This window comes from Calidris pugnax, unplaced genomic scaffold (genome assembly GCF_001431845.1).
Source record: "Calidris pugnax isolate Ruff unplaced genomic scaffold, ASM143184v1 scaffold461, whole genome shotgun sequence".
Taxonomy (NCBI): Eukaryota; Metazoa; Chordata; class Aves; order Charadriiformes; family Scolopacidae; genus Calidris; species Calidris pugnax.
In genome coordinates, this window is record NW_015091201.1 from 117205 (window position 1) to 139916 (window position 22712).

General features: G+C 50.6%; 1 protein-coding gene across 1 annotated transcript in view; it reads right to left on the minus strand.

Moving 5' to 3' along the window:
- Positions 1 to 22712, minus strand: part of STX1A (syntaxin 1A) — a 93405-nt gene that overhangs the window by 15516 nt on the left and 55177 nt on the right. The window contains exons 4-5 of the mRNA XM_014959709.1: positions 21400 to 21473; positions 9857 to 9965 (exon numbers count right to left, since the gene is read on the minus strand). Of these exons, the coding sequence (XP_014815195.1) occupies positions 9857 to 9965; positions 21400 to 21473 (183 nt within the window). The remainder of the gene's footprint in view (positions 1 to 9856; positions 9966 to 21399; positions 21474 to 22712) is intronic.

Consider the following 22712-nt stretch of genomic DNA (forward strand, 5'->3'; position numbering starts at 1 on the left):
GGGTTGAAGACCTCTGCAGTATGGCTCAGATATGGGCTGGGTCGCCCAGGCCTGATCTTACACAGCTCCTCAACCCATCTCTATCCCTTGGCAGAGGCAGAAATTCTGTGTGAGGCTGCTCTAGACAACTAAGATCTGTTAGTGTCCCTAAAGCCTTGAGAAACTGGCACTTTGCAGCAAGAGAACAATCTGACCCCCATCTGTTTCCCTGTGCAAGCTCAGAGCTGCAGATGAGGGCTTAGCTCTGCCGTCTGTGCACTCATGGGTCTAAGGAGCAGCATAATGCCAACATCCCCTTGGGCTGATCACCCTCCCCACCTTCCCCAGCTCCAGGAAGGGTCCACAGCCCATTTCCAGCCACAGTTACAGAGCATCACTCTCACAAGGGGCGACCCGCTTCCTGCCTGTTAACTCCTTGCTCTCAGCTGAAACTGCCCTGGTTCCATGAAGGGAGAACAAGGGCTTGAACAGCACAAATTTACAAACCCTCCATTCAACATGTGCTCAACTCTGAGAAGTCACTGGCACAGTGACAAGGAGGAGCATGCCAGACATAGCGCATCAAGGGCTACTTGCTCTGGCCAATTCAACCAAATTTGAAGACAACCCCAAGGGCAAGCAATAGGATCAGCTCCAGGAGATGCCATGTCTCTTGCAGGCAGAGGCGGGATGGGATGCAGGATACACATTCTCATTCTGGCTTTTACCACCTCCTCACTGCCCTGTTCCCCTGTTGCAGATCATGGGGCTGGTAAAAGCTGAGGTGAGAGCAAAGACTTCACATGGATTCACAACCAGCCAGACAGTGCAGGTCTGGCCAAGGCCATAGCTGGTCAGGAAGGGCTTGCTTTAATGCTCACCCTGGAGGCCCGGAGGCTGCATCTCGCCCATGCTGTCCAGCACAATGCTTGCCAAAGCTGTACAACCAACCTGCAGGACCCCCGAGGACTTCCCAGGGGACTCTGCCTTCTGGCTAGGTTTCCTGGTTTGGAAAGGCTATCATTAGCTCCTGAACAGCAATAAAATCAGATGAAAGTGTGCTAGATACTTGGTTGATCTGCTGCCCACATAACCACAGAGCTAATGCACAGCCACAAATGGGAATGAAAGGACTGAGTCAATGCAAGGTGCCCACAATGGGGCAAGAGCCTGAGAGAAAACCCTGGCCTGAACCTCGGCAAAACATTGGAAAATCATGAGAACTGGACTTCTGTCCCCCCAGAGAGCTCCAGAGTACATCTGCTTCTTATTTGGCATCTCTAGAAATTAAAGTTTCCTGGGGAGAAGCAGCTCTGCCAATGAGCAAAGCACCACAGAGCATTGCTGGGAGCTGCAGCACAGAGGGAGAAGTAAACTCAGCCCTGAATTGGCAAGGAGAGAATGATGAGAGACGATACACAGGTCATGGTGCAGCAGGGCCATCAGAAGCTCTGGGACAGGCAGAGACATGAAGCTATTGAAGAGACTTTCCACTTCAAGGCCACTGCACAGTCCTGTGATGCCCAGCTGGATGGAGTGATGGTCTCCAGCGACCAGCTCCCAGGGGATGGGGCAGGAGCAGCTCCATCCATGCAGGACCCTGAGGAAGCTCCCAGGGAAGCCTCCAGTGGCCCAGCTCACACTCATCACCCAGCTGGCCTTGAACACCAGTATTCCCGATTCTGGATGCCAGACACTCTACAAATAGGGAAGACTTCAGGCATCTTGTGGCTGCAGAAGTCAAACAAGCCATGGCTGAATGAACTATAACAGCTCAGCTGGACTTCATCTCGCAGCGTCCCTCCTCCCAACAGCAGGGCTGCACAAGCACCCACAGAGCAACAACTCTCAGGTTGGAAACACTGAGGACACCAGTCATGCTCTCAACCTCAACCAGAATAGATGTGGGAACCCAGACAGAGCTCCCACACAAGCTTGCGGATGTCTAGGTCACAGGCTGCAGGGAGTGCCAGGACCTTTTACTGGTATCGGGTAGCAGCTACGAGAACTGCTGTGAACAGGTGAATGATCTGCTCAGCCTGGTGGCAGAGTTAAAAGGTTGAGGTGCATTAGGGAGGAAAGCAGCCAGGGTCTAATAACCCCTGTACTCAGCCCAGGTCAGGCTGAAGGCAGAAGCATAAATGAAAAGAGTGAATGGAGACAGGTTCATGGTCAGGGCAGCAGAAGAACTCCCCCCTTGCCCACCTCGCCCTGCCCAGTAACTCTGAAGAACAGATACGAGGTACTGGATGAGGAAGGCCAGTCAAGTGAGGAAGTAGACAATGGGCACTCTACACCACAGATGCCTCCTCAGTCAAAAAAGCATACGCCCCAGATCACCATCACACCCACAAGGAGAAAAAGAAGAGTTACAGTTGTTGGTGACTCCTACCTGAGGGGGACAGAGGGCCCAATGCGCAGTGGACCCGGCTCAGAGAGAAGCCTGCTGTCTTCCTGGAGTCTGGGTTAAGGATGTCACCAGGAATCTTCCTGGTTTAGTGAGATCCCTGGACTATTATCCATTATTGATTTTCAATGTAGGTGCAGAGGAAGCTGCGCTTCGCAGTCCACGAGCAATAAAAAGAGACTTCAGGGAGTTGGGAGGGCTGGGAAGGGAAACTGGGGCACAAGTTATTTTTTTGTCACTCCTTGCAATTGCAGGCAATGATGCTGCGAGCAACAGATGGATCCAGTCGATTAATACATGGCTCCATGACTGGTGTCACCGCCATAACTTTGGTTTATTTGACAATGGATTGGCCAATACAGCACTGGGCTTGTTGAGATGAAATGGGAGACACCTCTCTCAAAGGGGGAAGAGGATTCTTGCACAAGAGATTGCAGGGCTGATTGTCAGAGCTTTAAAGTAGATGTGAAAGGGGAGGGAGGTAATAATATCAGGCTTGTCTGCGACAAGCTGTAGGGTATCTCATCGGGGTTAGAGGGACAGGGTGCTAGTACGGGCCTTCAGCCTGTAGCCCTGAGGTATGCTGGTGATGCTGCACTGCAGTCAAAGTCTTATGGAGATGAACCAGCAGCTCCTGAGGTAGTTGAAGTCAACAGAGAAACTCCTGTCAGACACCTCAAGGGGTGTTCCCCTAAGAAGGCAGCACAGCCAACAGCCCAGATGAAGTGCCTCTACACAAATGAACGCAGCACAGGCAACAAACAGGAGGAGTTGGAAGCTACTATGCTGCTGGAAGGATATGATCACCATCACTGAAACCTGGTGAGACAAATCCTATGACTGGAGTGTGGCTATTGAGGGCTGCAAGCTGTTCAGAAGGGATAGGCAAGGAAGGAGGGGCGGAGGTGTTGCCCTCTATGTTAAGTTATGGATAGAGTGTGAGGAGATGTCCCTAAAGCCCTTCCTGGGGTCAGCTTGTGGATGAGGATTGGGGGGAAGGCCAATACGAGGGACACTGTTGTGGGAATTTATTACAGGCCACCTGATCAGGATGGGGAAGTTGATGAGACCTTTTACAGTCAGCTCAAAGTAGCCTCGCAATCACAGGCCTTGGTTCTCATGGGGGACTTCAATCACTCTGGAAGGTTACACAGCCAGACATGCACAGTCCAGCAGGTTCCTCCAGTGTATTGATAATAGCTTCTTGGCTCGAGTGCTGGAAAAGCCAACAAGGAGAGGTGTACTACTGGACCTAGTATTGACAAAGAGGGACTGGTGGAGGACATTAAGGTTGGGGATAGCCTTGGCTACAGTGAACATTAGGAAAGAATTTTTCACAGAAAGAGTGATTGGGCATTGGAATAGGCTGTCCAGGGAGGTGGTTGCGTTGCCATCCCTGGATGTGTTTCAGAGTCGTTTAGATGTGGTGTTGGGGGATATGGTGTAGGGGAGAACTTTATACAGTAGGGTTGATGGTTGGACTCGATGATCCCAAGGGTCTTTTCCAACCTAAATGATTCTATGATTCTATGAAAATATAGAGTTCAGGATGGTGGGTAATATGTGCAAAACATCAAGTAGGACTGAAACCTTGGATTTCAGGAGGGCTAACTCTTCAAGAAAATGCTTGGAGATATCCCATGGGTTAGGGCTCTGGAAGGTAGGGGGGCTCAAGAGAGCTGGACGATATTCAAATATCTCTTTCTCCAAGCTCAGGATTGGTGCATCCCTAATTAAAAAAAAATCAGGTAAGGGAAGCAGGAGAGGTTGAGCAGGGAGCTTCTGAAAAAGCTCAAGTGGATGAAGGAAGTTTACACTGAGTGGAAGAAGGGACCGACCACTCGGGAAGGTTACAAGAATGCCGTCAGAGTATGCAGGGATGAAATAAGGAAAGCCAAGGCCTCCTTGGAATTGAAACTGGCAAGGGATGTCAAAGTCAACAAGAAGGGTTTTGTCAAGTATATTGGAGACAAAAGGAAAACAAGAGAAAAAGTGGGCCCACTGTTGAATGAGACAGGTGCCGTGGTGACAGAGGATGCAGAGAAGGCAGAGTTGTTAATGCCGCCTTTGCTTCAGTTTTACTGCTCAGGCCAGCCCTCTGGCTTCACAGAATCACAGAATCTTAGTGGTTGGAAGGGACCTCTGAGATCATCGAGTCCAACCACAAAAAAAAAAAAAAAAAAAAAAAAAAAAAAAAAAAAAAAAAACACCCACCACCCCACCACAAAGAGCATGCCCTGAAGTGCCGCAGCTACACGTTTCTTAAATATCTCCGGGGATGGCAACTCCACCACCTCCCTGGGCAGGCTGTTCCAGTGCCTGACCACTCTCTCAGTAAAGTAATTCTTTCTGATATCTAATCTAAATCTCCCTTGCCGCAACTTCAGACCATTTCCTCTGGTCTTGTCGTTCGTCCTTTGGGAGAAGAGGCCAACACCTGCCTCTCTACAACCTCCTTTCAGGTAGTTGTAGAGGGCAATGAGGTCTCCCCTCAGCTTCCTCTTCTCCAAACTAAACATGCCTAGTTCCCTCAGCCTCTCCTCATAGGACTTGTTCTCCAGACAAGTGTTCTTCATGCACTTTGGAGGAAACAGAGAAAGTCTGGATGAAAGAAGACTTCCCCTTGGTTGAGGAAAACCAAGATAGAGAACAGTTAAGTGTTCCACAAGTCCATGGGTCCTGATGGGATGCACCCATGAGTGCTGAGGGAGATGGTGGAAGTCATTGCTGGGCTGCTCTCCATCATCCTTGAAAGGTCCTGGAGAACAGGAGAGGTGGCTGAGGTCTGGAGGAAAGCCAATGTCATCCCAGTCTTCAAAAAGGGCAAGAAGGAGGACCCGGGAAACTACAGGCCGGTCAGCCTCACCTCCATCCCTGGAAAGATGATGGAATGGGTCATTCTGGGTGTCATCTCAAAGCATCTGGAGGAAAAGAAAGCTATCAGAAGTAGTCAACACAGATTCACCAAGGGGAAATCGTGTCTGACTAACCTGATAGCCTTCTAAGATGGCATGATTGGATGGATAGATGAGGGAAGGGTGGTGGGTATTGTTTACCTTGACTTCAGCAAGGCTTTTGGCACAGTCTCCCACAGCACCCTCATAGGTAAACTTAGGAAGCATAGGTTAGATGAATGGACAGTGATGTCGATTGAAACCTGGCTGAAAGACAAAGCTCAGAGGGTTGTGATCAGTGGCACAGAGTCTATTTGAAGGTCCGTAACAAGTGGGGTCCCCGACGGGTCAGTACTGGGTCTAGTCCTCTTCATATTTTCATCAATGACCTGGATGAAGGGTTGGAATGTACCCTCAGCAAGTTTGCTGATGACACAGAACTGGGAGGGGTGGCTGACACCCCAGAAGGCTGTGCTGCCATCCAGTGAGACCCAGACAGGCTGGAGAGTTGGGCAGAGAGGAATCTGATGAAATTCAACAAGGGCAAGTGTAGGGCGCTGCACCTGGGGAGGAATAACCCCCTGCACCAGTACAGGTTGGGGAACAGGATGACCGTGAGCCAGCAATGTGCCCTTGTTGCGGCCAAGAAGGCCAATGGCATCCTGGGATGCATCAGGAAGAGTGTGACCAGCAGGCCAAGGGAGAGGCCCCCTCCGCTCTGCCCTGGTGAGGCCCCATCTGGAGTACTGTGTCCAGTTCTGGGCTCCCCAGTTCAAGAAGGACAGGGAACTGCTGGAGAGGGTACAGTACAACAGAGAGCTACAAAGATGATGAGGGGCCTGGAGCATCTCTCTGATGAGGAAAGGCTGAGGGACTTGGGTCTTTTTAGAAGACTGAGGGGGAATCTGATCAACACCTATAAATAGGTGTTGGGTGGGTGTCAAGAAGATGGGGCAGATCTTTTTTCAGTGGTGCCCAGTGACAAGACAAGAAGAAACGGGAACAAACTTGAACATAAGAAGTTCCATCTAAACACAAGGAGGAACTTCTTCACTTTGAGATTGGCAGAACACTGGAACAGGCTGCCCAGAGAGGTGGAGTGGAGTCTCCTTCTCTGGATACATTCTGTGATTCTGTGCAAGGCACCTTCCGAAGGCTGGGATCTTCTGTCTGGATCTGGCTTTCAAGCTCTCATTAGATACAAATCCATACAACTCATGGAGAGATGGATATCACTGCCCCATTCACCCATGCAAATAGAGGCAATGAGTACGAGTGACCCAACCCACTTGGCCATCTCCCGGCTCAGACAGGTCTAGCACTGCCTGTGGTGGTGTGGGGATGAGTAGACTTCATCTATAAAAGCCTGCCCAGCATGTCACAAACTGCCACCCACCCACCTCCCAGTCCCTCAGGACCTCTTCTTCTCAGCCTGAGCTTCGCGGGGGCGGAGGGGGCTGCAGCGGCCAACTTCCAGCACTGTGCAGGCATTTTCACATTTTTAGCTCAGATAAATCCTGTGGTCATTCCTGAGATAAAAGTGTCACAGGAATCCTAAATAAGCCTGTCCTGATCACCTGAGGCTGCCCAGAGGAGCTTCCGGGGCCGGAGTAACCCCCAGACTCTCCCGGCTCAAGAGTAGCTTGGGGTGCATCCACAGCTTGCCTTTCTGCACATCCACTAAGTTGGTCTCACACAGTGGCATGCAGTCTTCTTAATTCTCACAGTGCCTTTGGAGAAGGCAGATGCTTTATTTTTGGCTCCTCAGTCTCACACATAACAGAACTGTTCATAAAAACAAGCAGCATCTGCGCAGCAACTCCATGGCTTCAAAGCTGCACACCCACCACAGAAAGCTCCTCCAAACCTCAAATCCCTCAATCCCTCAAATTCTCTGGGAGCAAAACTTAATTAGATTAAATATGTCATTTCTCATAATGGACAAAACAGAGACGAAAAAAAATGAAGGAGCGACATCTCCCACTGCAGGCAGCGCAAGGCTCATGCCTGGGGAGTGCAGCTCCCAGCAGCAGACGCAGGGGAGGCACAGTCCTGGCAGAAGACAGCCACCAGGCACCTATCCTGCCATCACCAACCCTAGGACACAGTGCATCCTGTGATCCCTCCATGGCATATGCGGTCCCGGTGCATTTGGGAGCAAAGTGAGTAAGTGGGAGGGTGAGGGCAACAATTAAGGCTGGGGCAGAAGCAGTGGGAGAGGAGAGGATACCCACTTCACCATGTCAGACAGGCTCCCGGGCTCAGCATATGCTGGACGGGCAGGGGTGATAGCAAGGACCACTGAGGTACGAACTTTGGCACACACAGACACGGCAGTGCCTACCCAAGGAGAAGGGGCAGATCCTGAGAGGGCTGTGAGGAGCCCCAGGGGGTGGCTACAGGCTGTGGTAGTGACTCTACATCACCATTTCTTCTGCAACTGTCCTACTTCCAGAGCAAGCAGCAGATGAGGTTGGGAGGGAGAAGCTCACCGGTCGCTGGGAGCTTCCCCAGAGCAGCTGAGAAGTCCCTGCTCTCACACTTTCAAAACCCGAGTGATTTATTTGCTTCACTGTCAAGAGCTCCTGGCACTTTCTATCTTTGGATTCATCAGCTGAAAATGAGAGCTGAGGATTTGAGAGCTTTGTGCAGTTGCCACATCCCAGCTGAGCTCCATTCAAAAGAGCCTGTTCAAGAGCCCCCAGAGCAGCAGGGACTGAAGGTGCTGGCCGAGACAATGCAGGAGGAGCACTCCTGATAAAACTTCAATAAGCTTGTTGCTTTTCACAAGCCTTTTTGCCAGAAAAGATTTTCTGATGTCCAGAGGAACCCAGCTTTTTCAAAGGACTGTTCACAGGATTTTATACCTTCCCAGCACGGACGCCATCCTGCATCTGCTCTACACTTACACCTGAAGTGAAAGCATGTCCCTCACTATCACTAACTAGGACATCTCCTCTGCACCCATCCACTGCACCACGGTGAGTGTTGAGCAGCCTTTTCCTTGTGTTCCATCAATGCTCTGTCAGGCACCGACAACCTGGCAGAATGTACAGAGCAAAGGCAAGTATAATTTAACGTATCTCCATAATTTAAGCAGAGCAGCAGAGTCCTTCCAAAATCCAGATGTAGAAAAAACAAGAGGAAAGTTTCTTTCAGGTCTGCAGATAGCTAAGGACTTGGCTAAGGCCTTTAAAATCTTCCCTCTTAGAAAGGAGGCATAGGCATATCTTAAATTCCTATTTTCATTACAAGCCACCCCTGTGTCTGGGTATCACCTACAGAATGATGTTAGCTGATGAATGAGTCAGTCAGCTGGAGCAGGGACACACTCACCATCCTGCTTTACATCAAGCTTTTGTTGAGCCTCATGTCAATCAACCTTTCCATTCAGCCAGTGTGAAACATTTCTATTATTATTATACATCATAAAGACTAATCTTAACAGAGGAAAGACTTGCAGAGCCAAATCACCTTCTAGTCCTCCACAGAAACCACCATCCTCCACTAGCACCCAGATTCCCAGGCATTTGCAGTTCATGAAGGACATTCCCACAGGTGACCTTAATGGGCACCATCCTGACTCACAGATCTCCTACCTTATTCCCTTTCACAACACTGAGTTGTGAAAAGGAATAAAAACACTCATTCTTTTGTGAGAAAAAAGCCACCTGGACTAGGCTTCAGACTCTTTAATTTCGAGCACAATGCCTCTCTGACATGAGATTATTTGCAAAAATAAGTATCTTTTAAACTCTGCGTACCCGATGTTCTCCCTTGCTTGCTTATTCCCCTGATGATGGTGGTGGTATGGTTCTTCTTTGCTGGGAGATGACTGTATTTCTCTAAAACTAAACAGGTATCACCAATTGCCCAGAAGAACAACCAGGAGAGAAGGTTTTGTGGATGGGTAAGAGCAGATTTCTCCTAAGTGATGGACTGTGAATGATGCAGAGAGATCTTAATGTCACGGTGGTGACAGCCTCAGAGGTGTCACCTGGTGTCCACCTTCAGCCAGAAAACACTATTACTGCTGCTAAGAGCCATCCCAGTCCTGGGTCCAGGGAGCTGCCTGGGGCAGGCATCAAGGCTTGTGCTCCTCCTGCACCAAGGGAAACAGCTGGGACCTGTGAGTGCCCCCATCTTAAGAGTTCACTTCTCTGGTTTTGTATTTAGTTCAGTTCCCCCGCAATGAAAAGCACTCAGAGGAAAGGCAAGGCGACACATGGAAGTCCCGAATTCCCCCTAGCTACTTTGAATTCAAAATCAGCAGCAAACAAGGAAAAAAATTACCTTCCTGTGTTCTGCACTTTCTATGCAGCATTTAAGAAACCATGAAGGGAAGTTTTGCACTTTGTTGTCTGTATTTTGATACTGAAATGCAAGGTACCACCATGTGTCTATCCTCCAGCAGGAGCCATGTCCCAGTTGCTCCCACAGCCCCCATGCACCCTTGGGTTTCCACGGGGCAGCTCTGCACAGCTGCAGGAGCCGCTCTGACCCAGCAAGAGCTGGTGCAGGCTGTGGCCCCATGGTGTGCACAGACCAGCTGTGTCCCCCCTCCAGGTTTACTCACTGATCTCCAGCTGCCTCTGAATCCTGCCCTTGCAGCGTTCCCGGTAGTCGGTCTGTGTGGCATTGTACTCGGACATCACCTCCACGAACTTGCGTGACAGTGTCGAGTGCTGCAGAGTGGAGAGGAAGAGAAAGTGGGGTTGAGGAAGAGACCTTCCACCCCCGAGCCAGAGGAAGGCTCAGCCCTAAGCACCCCCCACACCTCTAGAAGCCCAAAAAGCATTTCCAGCCCAAAAGCTGCTCTGAAGAGTGTGACAAAGCACAAGGGGAGCAGGTGGCAGCAGGTGACAATGACCCCGAAGGGAGTGGACCAGATGCACTCCCCACCCAAGCCTGACCCAAGCACAGCCTTCAGCCTCCAGAGGACAACCTAGGGTGGTAGCAGACCCATGGGTCATGGCTGGCAGCACCCTCCTTGCACCACACCACTTGCCCAAGCAGCCAAGAATCAAGGCCACAATGGTGCCTGGGTTGAGCCCTGCTTGCCTCTGGCACGCTGCTGGGATGTGCCGGATCTGGCACGGGTGCAGGATGGACCAAACTTGCCCCAAACCAAGCAGCTGCCTGCAGAGCTGCGAACCCAGGGTGGATGGTGTGGCAGAGCTGTCACCTACTGCACACAGAGCACTCTCATCTTACTAGGCTGCTTTCCACTTTCTAGGAAATGCACCAGAAGACCTTGGAATTACAGCTGACCAGGGTCCAGCTGAACATGCTAACCCCCCCAGTGCTGACTGCTGCCCCTGGGGGGGAAGCTCACTCCTGCATGAGCAACCACTCTGGGGCCTGGCTTGCTCCCTGATCTAGCTGCCAGGCTGAGCACAGCAAACAGCCCTGAAGATGTCCCAGGAAGGTCAGGACAGAACATCACATGCATACTCCATCCAAACACTTATGTCTCTTGAATGAGCCCTTTCCCAATATGCCAGAAATCAAGTTTCATAAGACTCACAGAATGATCTCGGTTGGAGGATTTGGGATCCCTCTGTTTACCATTCCTTAGCAGTCACCTATTATTTTTCATTTCCCAACTCTGTTGAGTTCCTTGGAACAGAACAGTCCCGTCCTGTTGTTCCCATTGGGATCAACACCTCACACATGTGAGCCTCATCGACAGAGGGAACAAGCTTGCCCTGCCGCTATGTCCCATAAATGACAGGCGATTTCATTCTTGCCTCTGTGCGCTGGGATTCAAAGATCATCCAGTCCTAACACCCCCGCTGTAAGCAGGGACATCTCCCACTAGATCAGGTTGCCAGAATGTAAAAGCCTTTGGACTGCTCTTTGGGGTTGTTGGTGGCTTTGTTTGGAGGTAGTTTTGCTTGCAATTATAAAAGGGATGTATTTCCTTCACCTTGTTCTTAGGAGTGGCTGGGCTGTTTATAAAGGCACAGAAAAAACCCACCTGCAACTGGGAGATTCGCCCTTGCACAACATGAAGAACTGCCAGCAGCAGGACTTGGACCCAGCCATGCCTGCCAAGTGGGGCCGGGGCAGCAGCTCTGCCCATGCTGGCTGCCCTCGCACCACTCTGAGCTCCTCGCCCTCCATGGCTGTCAGCAGCAGCCGTTACCCGCAGTGTGCTCCCATCCCCTCCGCTGAACCAGGTAGGAAGGGCTGGCAAGGGGGTGTTGTGGGTCACCCTTCATGGATGTGATGCTCTGTCACCCTAAAAAATGTAACTGTGGCTGGAAATGGGCTGTGGACCCTTCCTGAAGTTGGGGAAGGTGGCGAGGGTGATCAACCCAAGGGGCCATTGCAGCTCCTTAGACCCATGAGCTCAGCAGAGCTCAGCCCCTGCAGCTCTGAGCTCACATGGGGTACAGACGAGGGTCATTTTTTTCTCTTGCAGCAAAGCAGCAACTTCTTGAGGACCTAGGGGTACTCTTATCACAGAATAATGGACTGACAGAATAGTTTGGGTTGGAAGGTACCGTCAGAGACCATACAGTCCCACCCCCTGCCCTGGGCTGGGACACCTCCCACCAGACCAGGTTGCTCCAAGCCCCCTCCAACCTGGCCTTGAACCCCTCCAGGGATGGGGCACCCACAGCTTCTCTGGGCAACCTGGGCCAGGGTCTCACCACCCTCAGGGTACAACATTTCTTCCCCATGTCCAACCTAAGCCCACCCTTGTTCAGTTTAAAACTGCTGCCCCTTGTCCAGTCACTACAGACCCTGGTCACAAGTCTCTCTCTCTCTTTCCTAGAAGCCCCTTTAGGTACTGAGCAGCCACAGGAAGGTCTCCCTGGAGCTGTCTCGTCTCCTGGCTGCACAACCCCAACTCTCCACAGCAGAAGTGTCCCAGCCCTTGGACCATGTTGGTGGCCTCCTGTGGAGCGGCTCTAGCAAGTCCATGTCTGCCCTGTGCTGGGGAATGCCAGAGCTGGAGGCAGTGCTCCAGGGATTGTGAGGAGAGTGGAGCAGAGGGGGAGCATCCCCTCCGTTGTCCTGCTGGTCACGCTGCTGAGGATGGAGCACAGCAGATGCTTGGCTTTCTGGGCTGCAAGCACACATTGCCGGCTTGTGTTCCGTCTGTCATCCAACAGCATCCCCCAGTCCCTCTGTGCTTGACTGAAAGCCTCCCTTTCCAGAGAAGGCCAATCTGGTGCACAAGTCTCAAGAGAAGCCAAATTTGATACTGTGTCAAGCAAGAAACAATTGTGCATTTCTTCAACCATGCAGAAGAAGCAACAGCATGTGACTGATGGGCCACAGCTCATACACCCATCCCAGGCACTCAGCATCACTCTCTGCAAGGTAGGACCAGCCGACAGTACTGCTGCAGGGGGAAAGGGATGGATGTGTTACCCAACCTCACCCTGCAGACTGTTCATGCAGCCCAACCCAGAGAGCAGGGACCTGCAGGAGATATGGAGAAATGGAGAAGAGGTGATGGAAAAGGGATAGGAAAACAGGATACTCAGAAAGGATCACAAAGAAGATACAGAGAGACTGACACAATGAAGAGAAGAAACTCCTGATGAGTGTTTCCCCCTGAGACTTTCAGGGCCACCAGCACAGCTGGAGCTGACCCTTAAGAGCGTCACAGCTCCCAGAGAGCTGAACCAAAGGGCTCCATTCCTGCTGGGCTGGAACAGCTCTCAAAGCCTCTATGCAGGGGGGGACCCGTGCAACACAGTATCTCTGAAGGGTCAGTTGTCCCTGGTGCACACTGGCGCTCAGACACTCCTACCAGGTGTTGGTACACCCGGAGCAGCCTCAGCCAACACACTCCAGGAGACAGTACTGGAGATGTCTTGAACATCTACTTGCATTTGCTTTGCAGCTATTCTAATCAAATAGCAGCTTGGTATTTATGGCAGAGCCTCAGACTCAGCTCATCTCATTCCTCCTCTGATAGCAAACCTCACATGAAAGACCCCCGGCAGCTTCAGCAGGCAGCCTCTGCTCAAGAGGTGCCAGGCCCAAAGCAAGGTCAAAAGAGCTCCTGAGCATCATGGCTTGAAATCCAGCAAAGATGTGATGTGTCACCCAAGTGACTCTTCTTCTGCCTCTTCAAAATTGTTTTCCTAAAATCCAGTTCATTCTCATTCAGTTGAAAAGTATCAGCATATGTTGATCTGCAGCCAAATATAGTCTGGGTGTTGAATGACACCCCTTTCTGCTAATCAGTGTACCACGCCATACCTCTTTTACTTAAGAATTTATTTAACTTAGTGTTTATTTTGTCAGATTGTTATTTTATGTTCCCACAAGCATCCCATATGTCTACAAAATGCATTTGATTTTTGAAGGAACATGGTGTTTCATGCAAAATGGGCTGGAAAAAGCTTTCTGAATGGCTTTCAGACATTAAATAAAACTACCTGAATATTCAGAGTAAATAAAAATGTAAATAAAAGGTACCTTGTATTTCAAAGAAACTCATTAAACAGAAAATATTAACTAAAGTTAGGAAATGGGGTTGTTTCACCTGGGGCCAGTGCCTCTTTACTCCCCAAACATGGGGAAAGCAGCCCAGTTTGCAGAACTACCAAGCTGGATTTCCAAAGAGCTAACACAGCTCTGGGTACCCACAGTGGGCTTTGACACCCCCACAAAGCATACACTGAAACCTGGGACCTCGGCCTTCAATACTTTTAATTAAGAGAAAGATATTTCTGAAGGGCTCATCCCACAAGGGACCCTGGAGGGTGATGCCAGCCTTCCTCCTGAGCCCGTTGGGGTTACAGGGGGAGCAGAGATCTCACCGGCTGCTTGTTTCAGTGTTTGAACTAGTCCAAGCAAGGTGAGCATTTCCAACACAACGGCTCGATAAAACAAGAGCAAAAGCAACTAGAGCAAAAGGTATTCTGAATATTACAAGGACCAAAAGTACTGACATTTGGAAGAATGTAAATAGTAGCTGTTATGAACTCAGAATTTGATACTTATAGAAACACGGAAAATAATGTCAAGATGCATGGGAACCTGCATCACTGGCAATGTTTCTGGGCTGGGGATGCCCTTGGGAGCTGTGATCCCAAAGCCCCTGTATCTTTCTGCCGCTGGTGAGCTGACCGAGGCAGGCTGCTTTATTCAAACAGCTGCTGTGAAATGAGGACAAACAAAGTGGGTTTAACATAATGAATTTAGAACATGAAAACAACTTTTCCTTGCTGCAGAAGCAGCATGGGAGCGAGGCTGCCCCTGGGACCAGTTTGCTGTGGGCTCTTGGAATCACAGAATCACAGACTCCCAGGCTGGAAGGGACCTCGAGGATCATCTGGTCCAACCCTTTTTGGCAAAAGCGTGGTCTACACAATATGGCCTAGCACCCTGTCCAGTTGAATCTTAGTAGTGTTCAATGTTGGGGAATCCACCCTTTCCCTAGGGAGATTATTCCAACGGTTGATAGCTCTCATTGGGAAAAATTTTCCTCTAGTGTCCAATCAGAATCTCCCAAGGAGTAATTTGTACTACCCCTCATCTTTTCCATGTGACTCCACGTAAAAAGGGAATCTCCATCTTCTCTGGACTCATGCACCCGCGGAAGAGGCCAGCACCATCGGCTGCCCCAGGACCTTGCCAGAAGACCAGCCAAGCTTGATGTGCTCACACGAGCCTCCCTACCTTGTTGGCATTCTTGTGAAAGCTCCAGGTCTGATGAGGCTCCAGAATAAAAATCCATAATCTTAATGCTCAGCTATTCCTAATTTACAACATGTTATCAAGGGAGGAATCAGCTCCTCATTCCTCCTTTTACTCAGTGATTTGCTCACAGGAAAGTCCACACAAACTAGTGAACCCCTTGTTACAGAAATACTTACACAAGGACCACACTTAAAGTACCAGGCATATCTAAATCAGCTCTCCAGTTCAACTCATCCCAAATCCCACACGCAAATGTAGGAAGGGAGGTGGGAGTGGGGCTAGGCTCTGGGGAACACAGACACATTGCCCAAGCACCCAGGGAGGAACTGGGAGAGCCAGAGCTCAACTGGATTGGTGTGAGGGGTGTGCAGGGCAGCAGGATGGGCTGCTCTAAGTAGCAAAGAGCTTTGGGAAGGCTAAGAAAGCTGTGGTCCCACTGCTCAGTGGGGCAGGAGCTCTAGTGACCAGAGACACGGCAAAGGTTTCCACTTCTTCTGTCTTGGTGATCACTGTTCTTGGCCTCCCTCCTCTGAGCAGAGGCCAGTGGCATTAAACACTACCCATGGAAAGGGATGTAGACTTTGGGTGTGCTTAAGTCAACCAGAAATATGCAGGTCCATGGGACCAGGCGAGATGCATCTGAGCATGCTGATGGACCTGACTCGCCAAAGCACATCTCCATCATCTTCCAAAGACGGCGGTGATCATGGGTGGTTCCAGAGGACTGGCAAAAAAAGGAAAACATCACACACCTGAGAGGAGGATCTGGGGAACCCCTCAGCCTCCCCTCAGTCACTGGGAAGGTCATTGAGTAAATCCTCCCAAGAAGGACAAGAAGGTAATCAGAAACAGCCAGTGTGGATTTACCAGGCACAAATCATGCTGTGCTGTCCTGATGGCCTTCTCCAATGAGATGATCAGCTGCGCAGATAAAAGAGAGCAGGGACCATACACACCCTGAGTTTAAGGCCTTTGACACACACTCCCACAATATCCATTAGCCACTTTGATAGGCTGGATAAGGTTGGTGGAACATTGTCTGGATTGACAGGTTGTGATCAGCGATACAAAGCCCAACTGGTGGCCAGTTCTTAATGGTAACCCCTCAGTGAGCGATGCTGGGGCTGAAAATACCATTACACATCTTCACTAGTAACTTGGGATGGCAGAGTAGAGTGCACTTTTTTTTTTTCAGAAGAAACCACACTGGGGAGAGCAACAGAAGACAGGGCTGCTATTGAAAGGGACTTCAACAGTCTGGAGAAAGGGACTGACAGGACTCCCGTGAAGCTCAAAGGCAAATGCAGCATCCTGTGTTGGGACGGGATGCACATTGCAGGATGAGCTGGGGGCCAGCTGGCCAGAAAGCACCTATAGCTCATAGAGTCCTCATGGACATCAGGTTGCACAGGAGTCAGCAATGCAACTCAACAGAGGTAAAACTCATTGTGGGTTGGGTGAGCAGAAGGACAGCCAGCAGGTCGAGGACAGGGATTGTTCACTTCCACCTAGCGCTTGTGGAACCACAACTAAAGTGCTGCATTCGGCTTGGGGTTCCCCAAATCACATTGCATGGGAATGAAGCCAGCTGAGGCCTCCAAGGTAGTCTGGGCTGGAGCACAGGACAAATGAGGACAGGCAGGGTTTGACCAGCTGAAGGTGACAAAGCTCAGAGGGATTTTTTTTGCTGCTTACGACAACCCAGTGGAAGAATAGAGAGAAGCTGAAGCTATGTTTTTCTTGGTGGTGCACAAGGGCAGGACAAGAGGCGACAGAACGAGTTGGGACACAGGGAATTCCAGTTAAATATTAAGGGGGAAAAAATCATCATAAGGGCAGTCAAACACTGGATCAGGGCCCAGATGACCCATGGACCTATGCCCATGGCATCTCCATCCTTCTAGATACTGAGAACACAGCTGGACAAAGCCATCAGCAACCTGATGCAGCTGGCACTGGATGGCCGGTAGTCCAAGGGGGACATCCATGCTACAAACACAGCCAATGCCATAGGGTAGCTCCATTGCAGTGTGGTGCCCGTGCTGAGGTTCTGTCCCATGGCACCAAAAATTCAAAATCACATCAGCAGTGCACTGGGTACCGTGGCAAAACCGACACAAACAAGGGCCAGGGACTTTTTCACACGAATGGTATGTTCCTGCCAGAAAACCGCCTTAACTCAAGCTCACCCCACACTTCCTTGGGTGACAGCTACAACAGTCACATCGATACAGCTCACCCGTCACACACACACCTCCCGACAGTGCTGCTTGCCAGTGCTGCCAGAGCTGTCAGCTCCTTTTACCCGCAGTGCACAAGCAAAGCCAATACAGCAACCCGGGGACAATACTGCTCTGTGCCCCTGTGCCAGCTACCCTCCTGTCCAGCACACACAAGCATGCACACTGGGCACATGCACATGTCCCAGCACTCCAGGAAGACACAGGGCTGCAGGAGCCCAGAGTCGGAGACCAGCCAGGTCCAATGTCAAAGCCCTGAAGCAGAGCAGTGTGCTACGTTGCCCATCTCAGCCTCCCAATGCCTTGAGCTGCACCTCAGAGGAGCTCCTCTCCCCTGGTTACTAGGAGACCCTAGAGAAATGCTAGGAAATGGCTAAATTACAACAAAATCTGCCACTTCCTTGACCACAGCTGAGTGAGTTGGGGATGTGCAGCCAGGAGAAGAGATGGTTCTGGGAAGACCTTACAGCAGCTGTATATAGATGGCTGTATAAAGAAAGATTGAGACTTTTGACCAGGGCCAGCAGTGACAGGACAAGGGGCAGCAGTTTTAAACTGAACAAGGGTGGGCTTAGGTTGGACATGGGGAAGAAATGTTTAACTGTGAGGGTGGTGAGACCCTGGCCCAGGTTTCCCAGAGAAGCTGTGGCTGCCCCATCCCTGGAGAGGTTCAAGGCCAGGTTGGATGGGGCTTGGAGGAACCTGGTCTGGTGGGAGATTAGGCAGAGGGTTTGGACTGGATGATCTTTGAAGGTCGCTTCCAATCCAAACCATTCCATGACTCTATGATGGAGCAGAGCCTTGCATCCCACTCTCCCATATGCCAGGATGATGTCTGAACCACAGAGCTCCAACATGGAGCAAATCTAAACCCTGGCCTGGGGCTACACAACAACGATTTGTGGCCACCTCTAGTTTCCTCAGACATTGCAGAAGTAATACTTTTGCCTGGGAAACATAGGCACACCACAGCTGACACCAGGGACAGCCATCTTCAACTGCCCCCTCCCTGCCACTGCCACCCAGCACTTGCATTTGAGCTCCTGAAGGGCACAGTGCAGAGCACAGCAGCGCAGAAGGCCTGGTGGGGGCTTTCACAGCAAAGCTGTCAGCACACAGCAGTGTCTCTGCAGTAGGAAGGGCAGAGGATTTTTCTGGGAAGAGATCTGCTGACTTCCCCCGACACTGCCCAGCTAGAGCAGAGCTCTGCCCATGCCAGGACCCCTCCGGAAGGGACAGGAGAGCTGGTGTCCACAGGGACTTGCTGCTCTCCTGCTTTTCTGTGTGCTGTTGCACCATCCTTTGCTTTGGCTTTGCTATGCCCCAGCAATTCTCCTTCCCACTTGCTCTAGAGACAACCCTGAAGCCTTTCTCTTGCTTTTTCAGGGCCAGGAGGGTGCTGGGCTCCAAGTTGGAAGCTGTCTCTGCAGAGGTGATCATTTAACGTCACCACTGTATTGAATTGGCACCGATTGCCACATGGGAGAGGTGACTATGTGAGTGGCTTCCCAGACTGAAATGGAGATACAACTATAAATGCCAAATCCCCTCTGTTGTCACTGTGGAGTGCTTAGAGAAAGTAGAATTTTTACTGAGCTTTATTTGTGCATAAACCCCCTGTGAGAGCAGCAGATCCATGCCTGGCTCCCCACTCTTGGGCATTAAAAAGCAATGCTGGCAGCTCCCACTGCCTTTATCAGTTTAATGGTTTGCTAAAACACAATCTTCAGGGCAGAACAAGGCCTTGCTTCACTGCTCCAAGACGCCTTGTTTTCATCCACTCCTCCAGTACGACCAGCAGGGACAAGGCACTGGAGCTCCCAATGCAGAGGCAGATTCCACTGCTGGAGCAATGACTACATCTTGTCAGGTGCTCTTTCACCAAAGGATCACTAGGAGGTCAGCCAACCCACAGTAAAAACTACACAGCAACCCTGCTTGGTGGGGCAGAAGACAAAGTTTCAGCCCAGAGGGGGCTGATTTTAAGAAGCTGTGACAACGACATGGAGGATCCAAAGCCATAAAACATCATGGTCTTTCACAATCACTTTCCCACAAGAATTAACCCACATTTTCAGCCCATTACTGAGTTGTACGGCCAAGTTATACCACTTGTTTGCTTTGTATACTTTTTCTGGAGATGAATAATCTTCTCTATCTAACGCCATTTCATCAAGCTAAACTAGATCAGGTTTTAGAGCTCAGGCCACAGCTGACAATGGATGGACTTAATAAAAAGTGTCACGGTCACACAACACAAGGTGCCAACCCAGCACAAATTAACTCTTTTGGATCCACTTTCCTCTATAACCTGGAGTTGACCTCTTTGTGGGTGCAGTGCCAGGTGCCACCTACGCTCCCCTGCATGGTGCAAGCAGAGTGTGGCAGCTCTGGTCAGCACCAAGTCTTGCACACGTGCTGGGGCCAAGGGGCCACCATGCCTATGCCTGATCCAGACAAACTTACACCACTGGCTGATCCAACAGAGGCCACTAGAGCTACAGCCTTGTCTCTCCTGCCTCCATCCCTATATGGTCTGCGATCCTGGGATGTCCAAGACAATTGCATAGCTCTGACTTCAGAAAATCAGTGAAAGCATGTCCTATTTTCACAAAGTACACATTATTTAAGAATTCAAGCCCTGGTTTCAAAAGCAGCTGGAGACCATGGGGAACCTTGTCTTATGAGACCTCAGGTCATCAATGGTCAAATGCTTCTGAGTTAACCTGAGACCTGTGAAGATTCTGCAGGCTGTGTGAGCAGTGTATGAAGCTCAGTCATCTCCCCTGTCCCCAGCTTCCCCCCAACGTCCTTTCCCTTGGCACTCCCCAGGTGCTCTGTACTGCCCTCCCAGGTTATGCCTGCCCGCTGCTTCCCCAAGGAACTTTTCTTTTGGCACCTTCTGCCACACTGTTGGCCTTGCCATGGCCCCATTGGCAGTTCTCTCTCTGTTGGTGTGCTCAAAGTCTTCCCAATAGCACCACACCACAGATATCAGAGAGATGTTTGTGACCAGTCCTCGCTTTCCAGCTGCCTCGGGCCAGGACCTGAGCAGTGCTCAGCAGGGACATCTGCAGCAATCAGACCTTCCCACCGCAACCAGCTGCTCCTGAGAGAAAAGCCTCTCTACAAGACACTCCAACATTTCTTTCACCAAGTACTTCTAAGCTATTTCTTGACTTTGGATCAGTGGGAGGGAAGTTACTCAGAATTTTAGGATAATTCAGGCTGGAAGGAACTTCATGAGGTCATGCAGCCCAGCCTCTGGCTCAAAGCAGGATCCACAACTTCCAGTTTCTAGCACATGCTGTTGGACTCAAGGACAAGCCCAACATCCCTCCACTCGTATCTCTTATAGAGCAAACACGCTCCACCCGGCCTTGTCTGCAGCCTGAAGTACAAGCAGCAAGAGTCTTCATCACAACTGAGCATAACACAGCCTCAGGACCATACAGACAGAGGGAGGCACACCCCATCTCTACCTCTACCCTCAGCTAAGCCCATCAAAAGAAGGTGCTAGTTACTGGTGGTTTCATGGGAACATGAGGAAGAGTTGTGTCAGCCCTTCAAAAGACTAACATTTCCTCAACTGTGAAGTCACATCGATGGCTGGTGGAGGGGCAACCACAGCCCCAACAGACAGGAACATTTCCAACAGGATGCAGGCCTGCACAGTACTTTCTGAAAGACCATCCATCTTCTTAGATTAAGTGAAATTTTAGGTGAGTTACCCAGTTGCATCAGTAAGCCTTGGTCTCACCTATGAGCTCTTCAAGCATGCTTCCAGGCACTCTAGAAACACAGAGCCTTCGGGTTTCTGAACACAATGCAAGCAAACGTTCTCCCCCAAAGCTGGCACTTCAGAGGGTATTTTTGCTCCAGTCAAAGTCAGCTTTAGTGAGATGCTTAACATGGATGTGAAGAAACCCACCTGCCTGTTCATCCACACAGACACCCAGACTTGCACACAAGGACAAAGCCGATGCTTGCTGCCCTCCCCTCCACAGCTCCCACTGCACATACTTAAGTTACACGTCTTTCAGGCTGGCTTTTTGCTGATCCATTTGGAAATGTGCTGCATTACTTTGCCCAATATTTTTATACTAGAACTTGATTGCTCTAAAGCCAAGCACAGCTCTCCTCTCCCATCACCTCATGGGATCCCTCAACTGCCTTCCCTTCCCAGTGCCACAGGGCAGAGACTCACCTGAGTTTTCCGTATCCGCAGGTCAGCAGATGACCTGTTCAATCCTTCCTCTTGTTCAATACTCTGCTCAATACCTGGTCGGGGTAGAAGGACACAGATTATTTTGCGCTGTTTAGAGAAGAAAAAAAGGGTATCTGGCAAAAGGATTGTAAAAAACTGAGGTCCGTGAATCGAGGTGCATCTGGCACTGAGCAGTCCCCAGCTCCTGACTATCGCCCACAATTTAGCCTGGACTGGCAGCAAAGCCCATTTCATTACTGCAAAGCACTCAGTGCCTGGCCATCAGCCAAGACTTGGTGCTGTCAAGGGCAGCACCCGTCACTCTAGGGCTGGTAAGTGAGGGTTTCAATACAAAATTGATGTAATGTTGGGGTTTGACCCCTGTACTTTCTGGTATTCAAATAAAATACAGTGCTGTTCTCCCCCTGCAAGGCAGAAGGAGGAAACCCAGAGCTAAAATGTCTCTGAAAAATACAAAAGCTCCAGGGACCCTAAAAATAGTACATCTGCCAGCTGCCTGGCCTTGCACGGGGAGGACCCACCAGGCTGGCAAGAGCTGAACAGTCCTCTGCAGCAAAGCAGAGATTTGTCCTTTTAATTATGCCACATAATGCAACTAAGGGATGAATTCCTCACCTGCCCAGAGACCATAAATCAGAAAAGAGAAGAGCACTGCCCTGCTCAGCATCCCATTGCAGTTCGAGCATGGAAAGGGCATGGGGTTGCAGGGCAGGAGGTCTGGCACAGAGCAAGGCAGTGCAAATGGCCTCCTCAAGGCCAGCTCAGGACATGCTAGTGTCTGAATTAACTTAAATTCAGGGACTTAAAAGGCCTGGAAGAAAGCTCTCATCAGCAGGCTGGCCCAAGTGTGCAGAAATACATGTTTTCGTGTAGACCACCAGGTGTGAGCTGGTGGCATCCCTTGAGTTTGCTGATGACTCCATTCCCAATGCAGATGTCCCACAGCTCTCAAAGACTGGCTGTACCCAGCACCTTCCATGCTAGAGCAGGTCCCATGAGCTCAGCGTGGGGCAGGTTCCTCCTGCAGCAGGGGTTCCCCATTCTCTTGAGCTGCCCAGTGGCTCCCAATTACAACCCAGTGCAGCAGGACTGAGCGCAGGACACCACTGCCGCATTGGGCTCCTGTGTTTCTGCTGGTTAGCACGGGTGGCCCCACAGTACCACCCTGCAGAGAGTAGCAGTGCTGTAAGGAAGACTGTGGGCCTGGGGAACCCTTCATGGTACTGGCAGAGGGTGTCCAACAGCATGGCATGCTCCGGGGAAGTGTTGGAGAACATCAGCACAAATTCTGC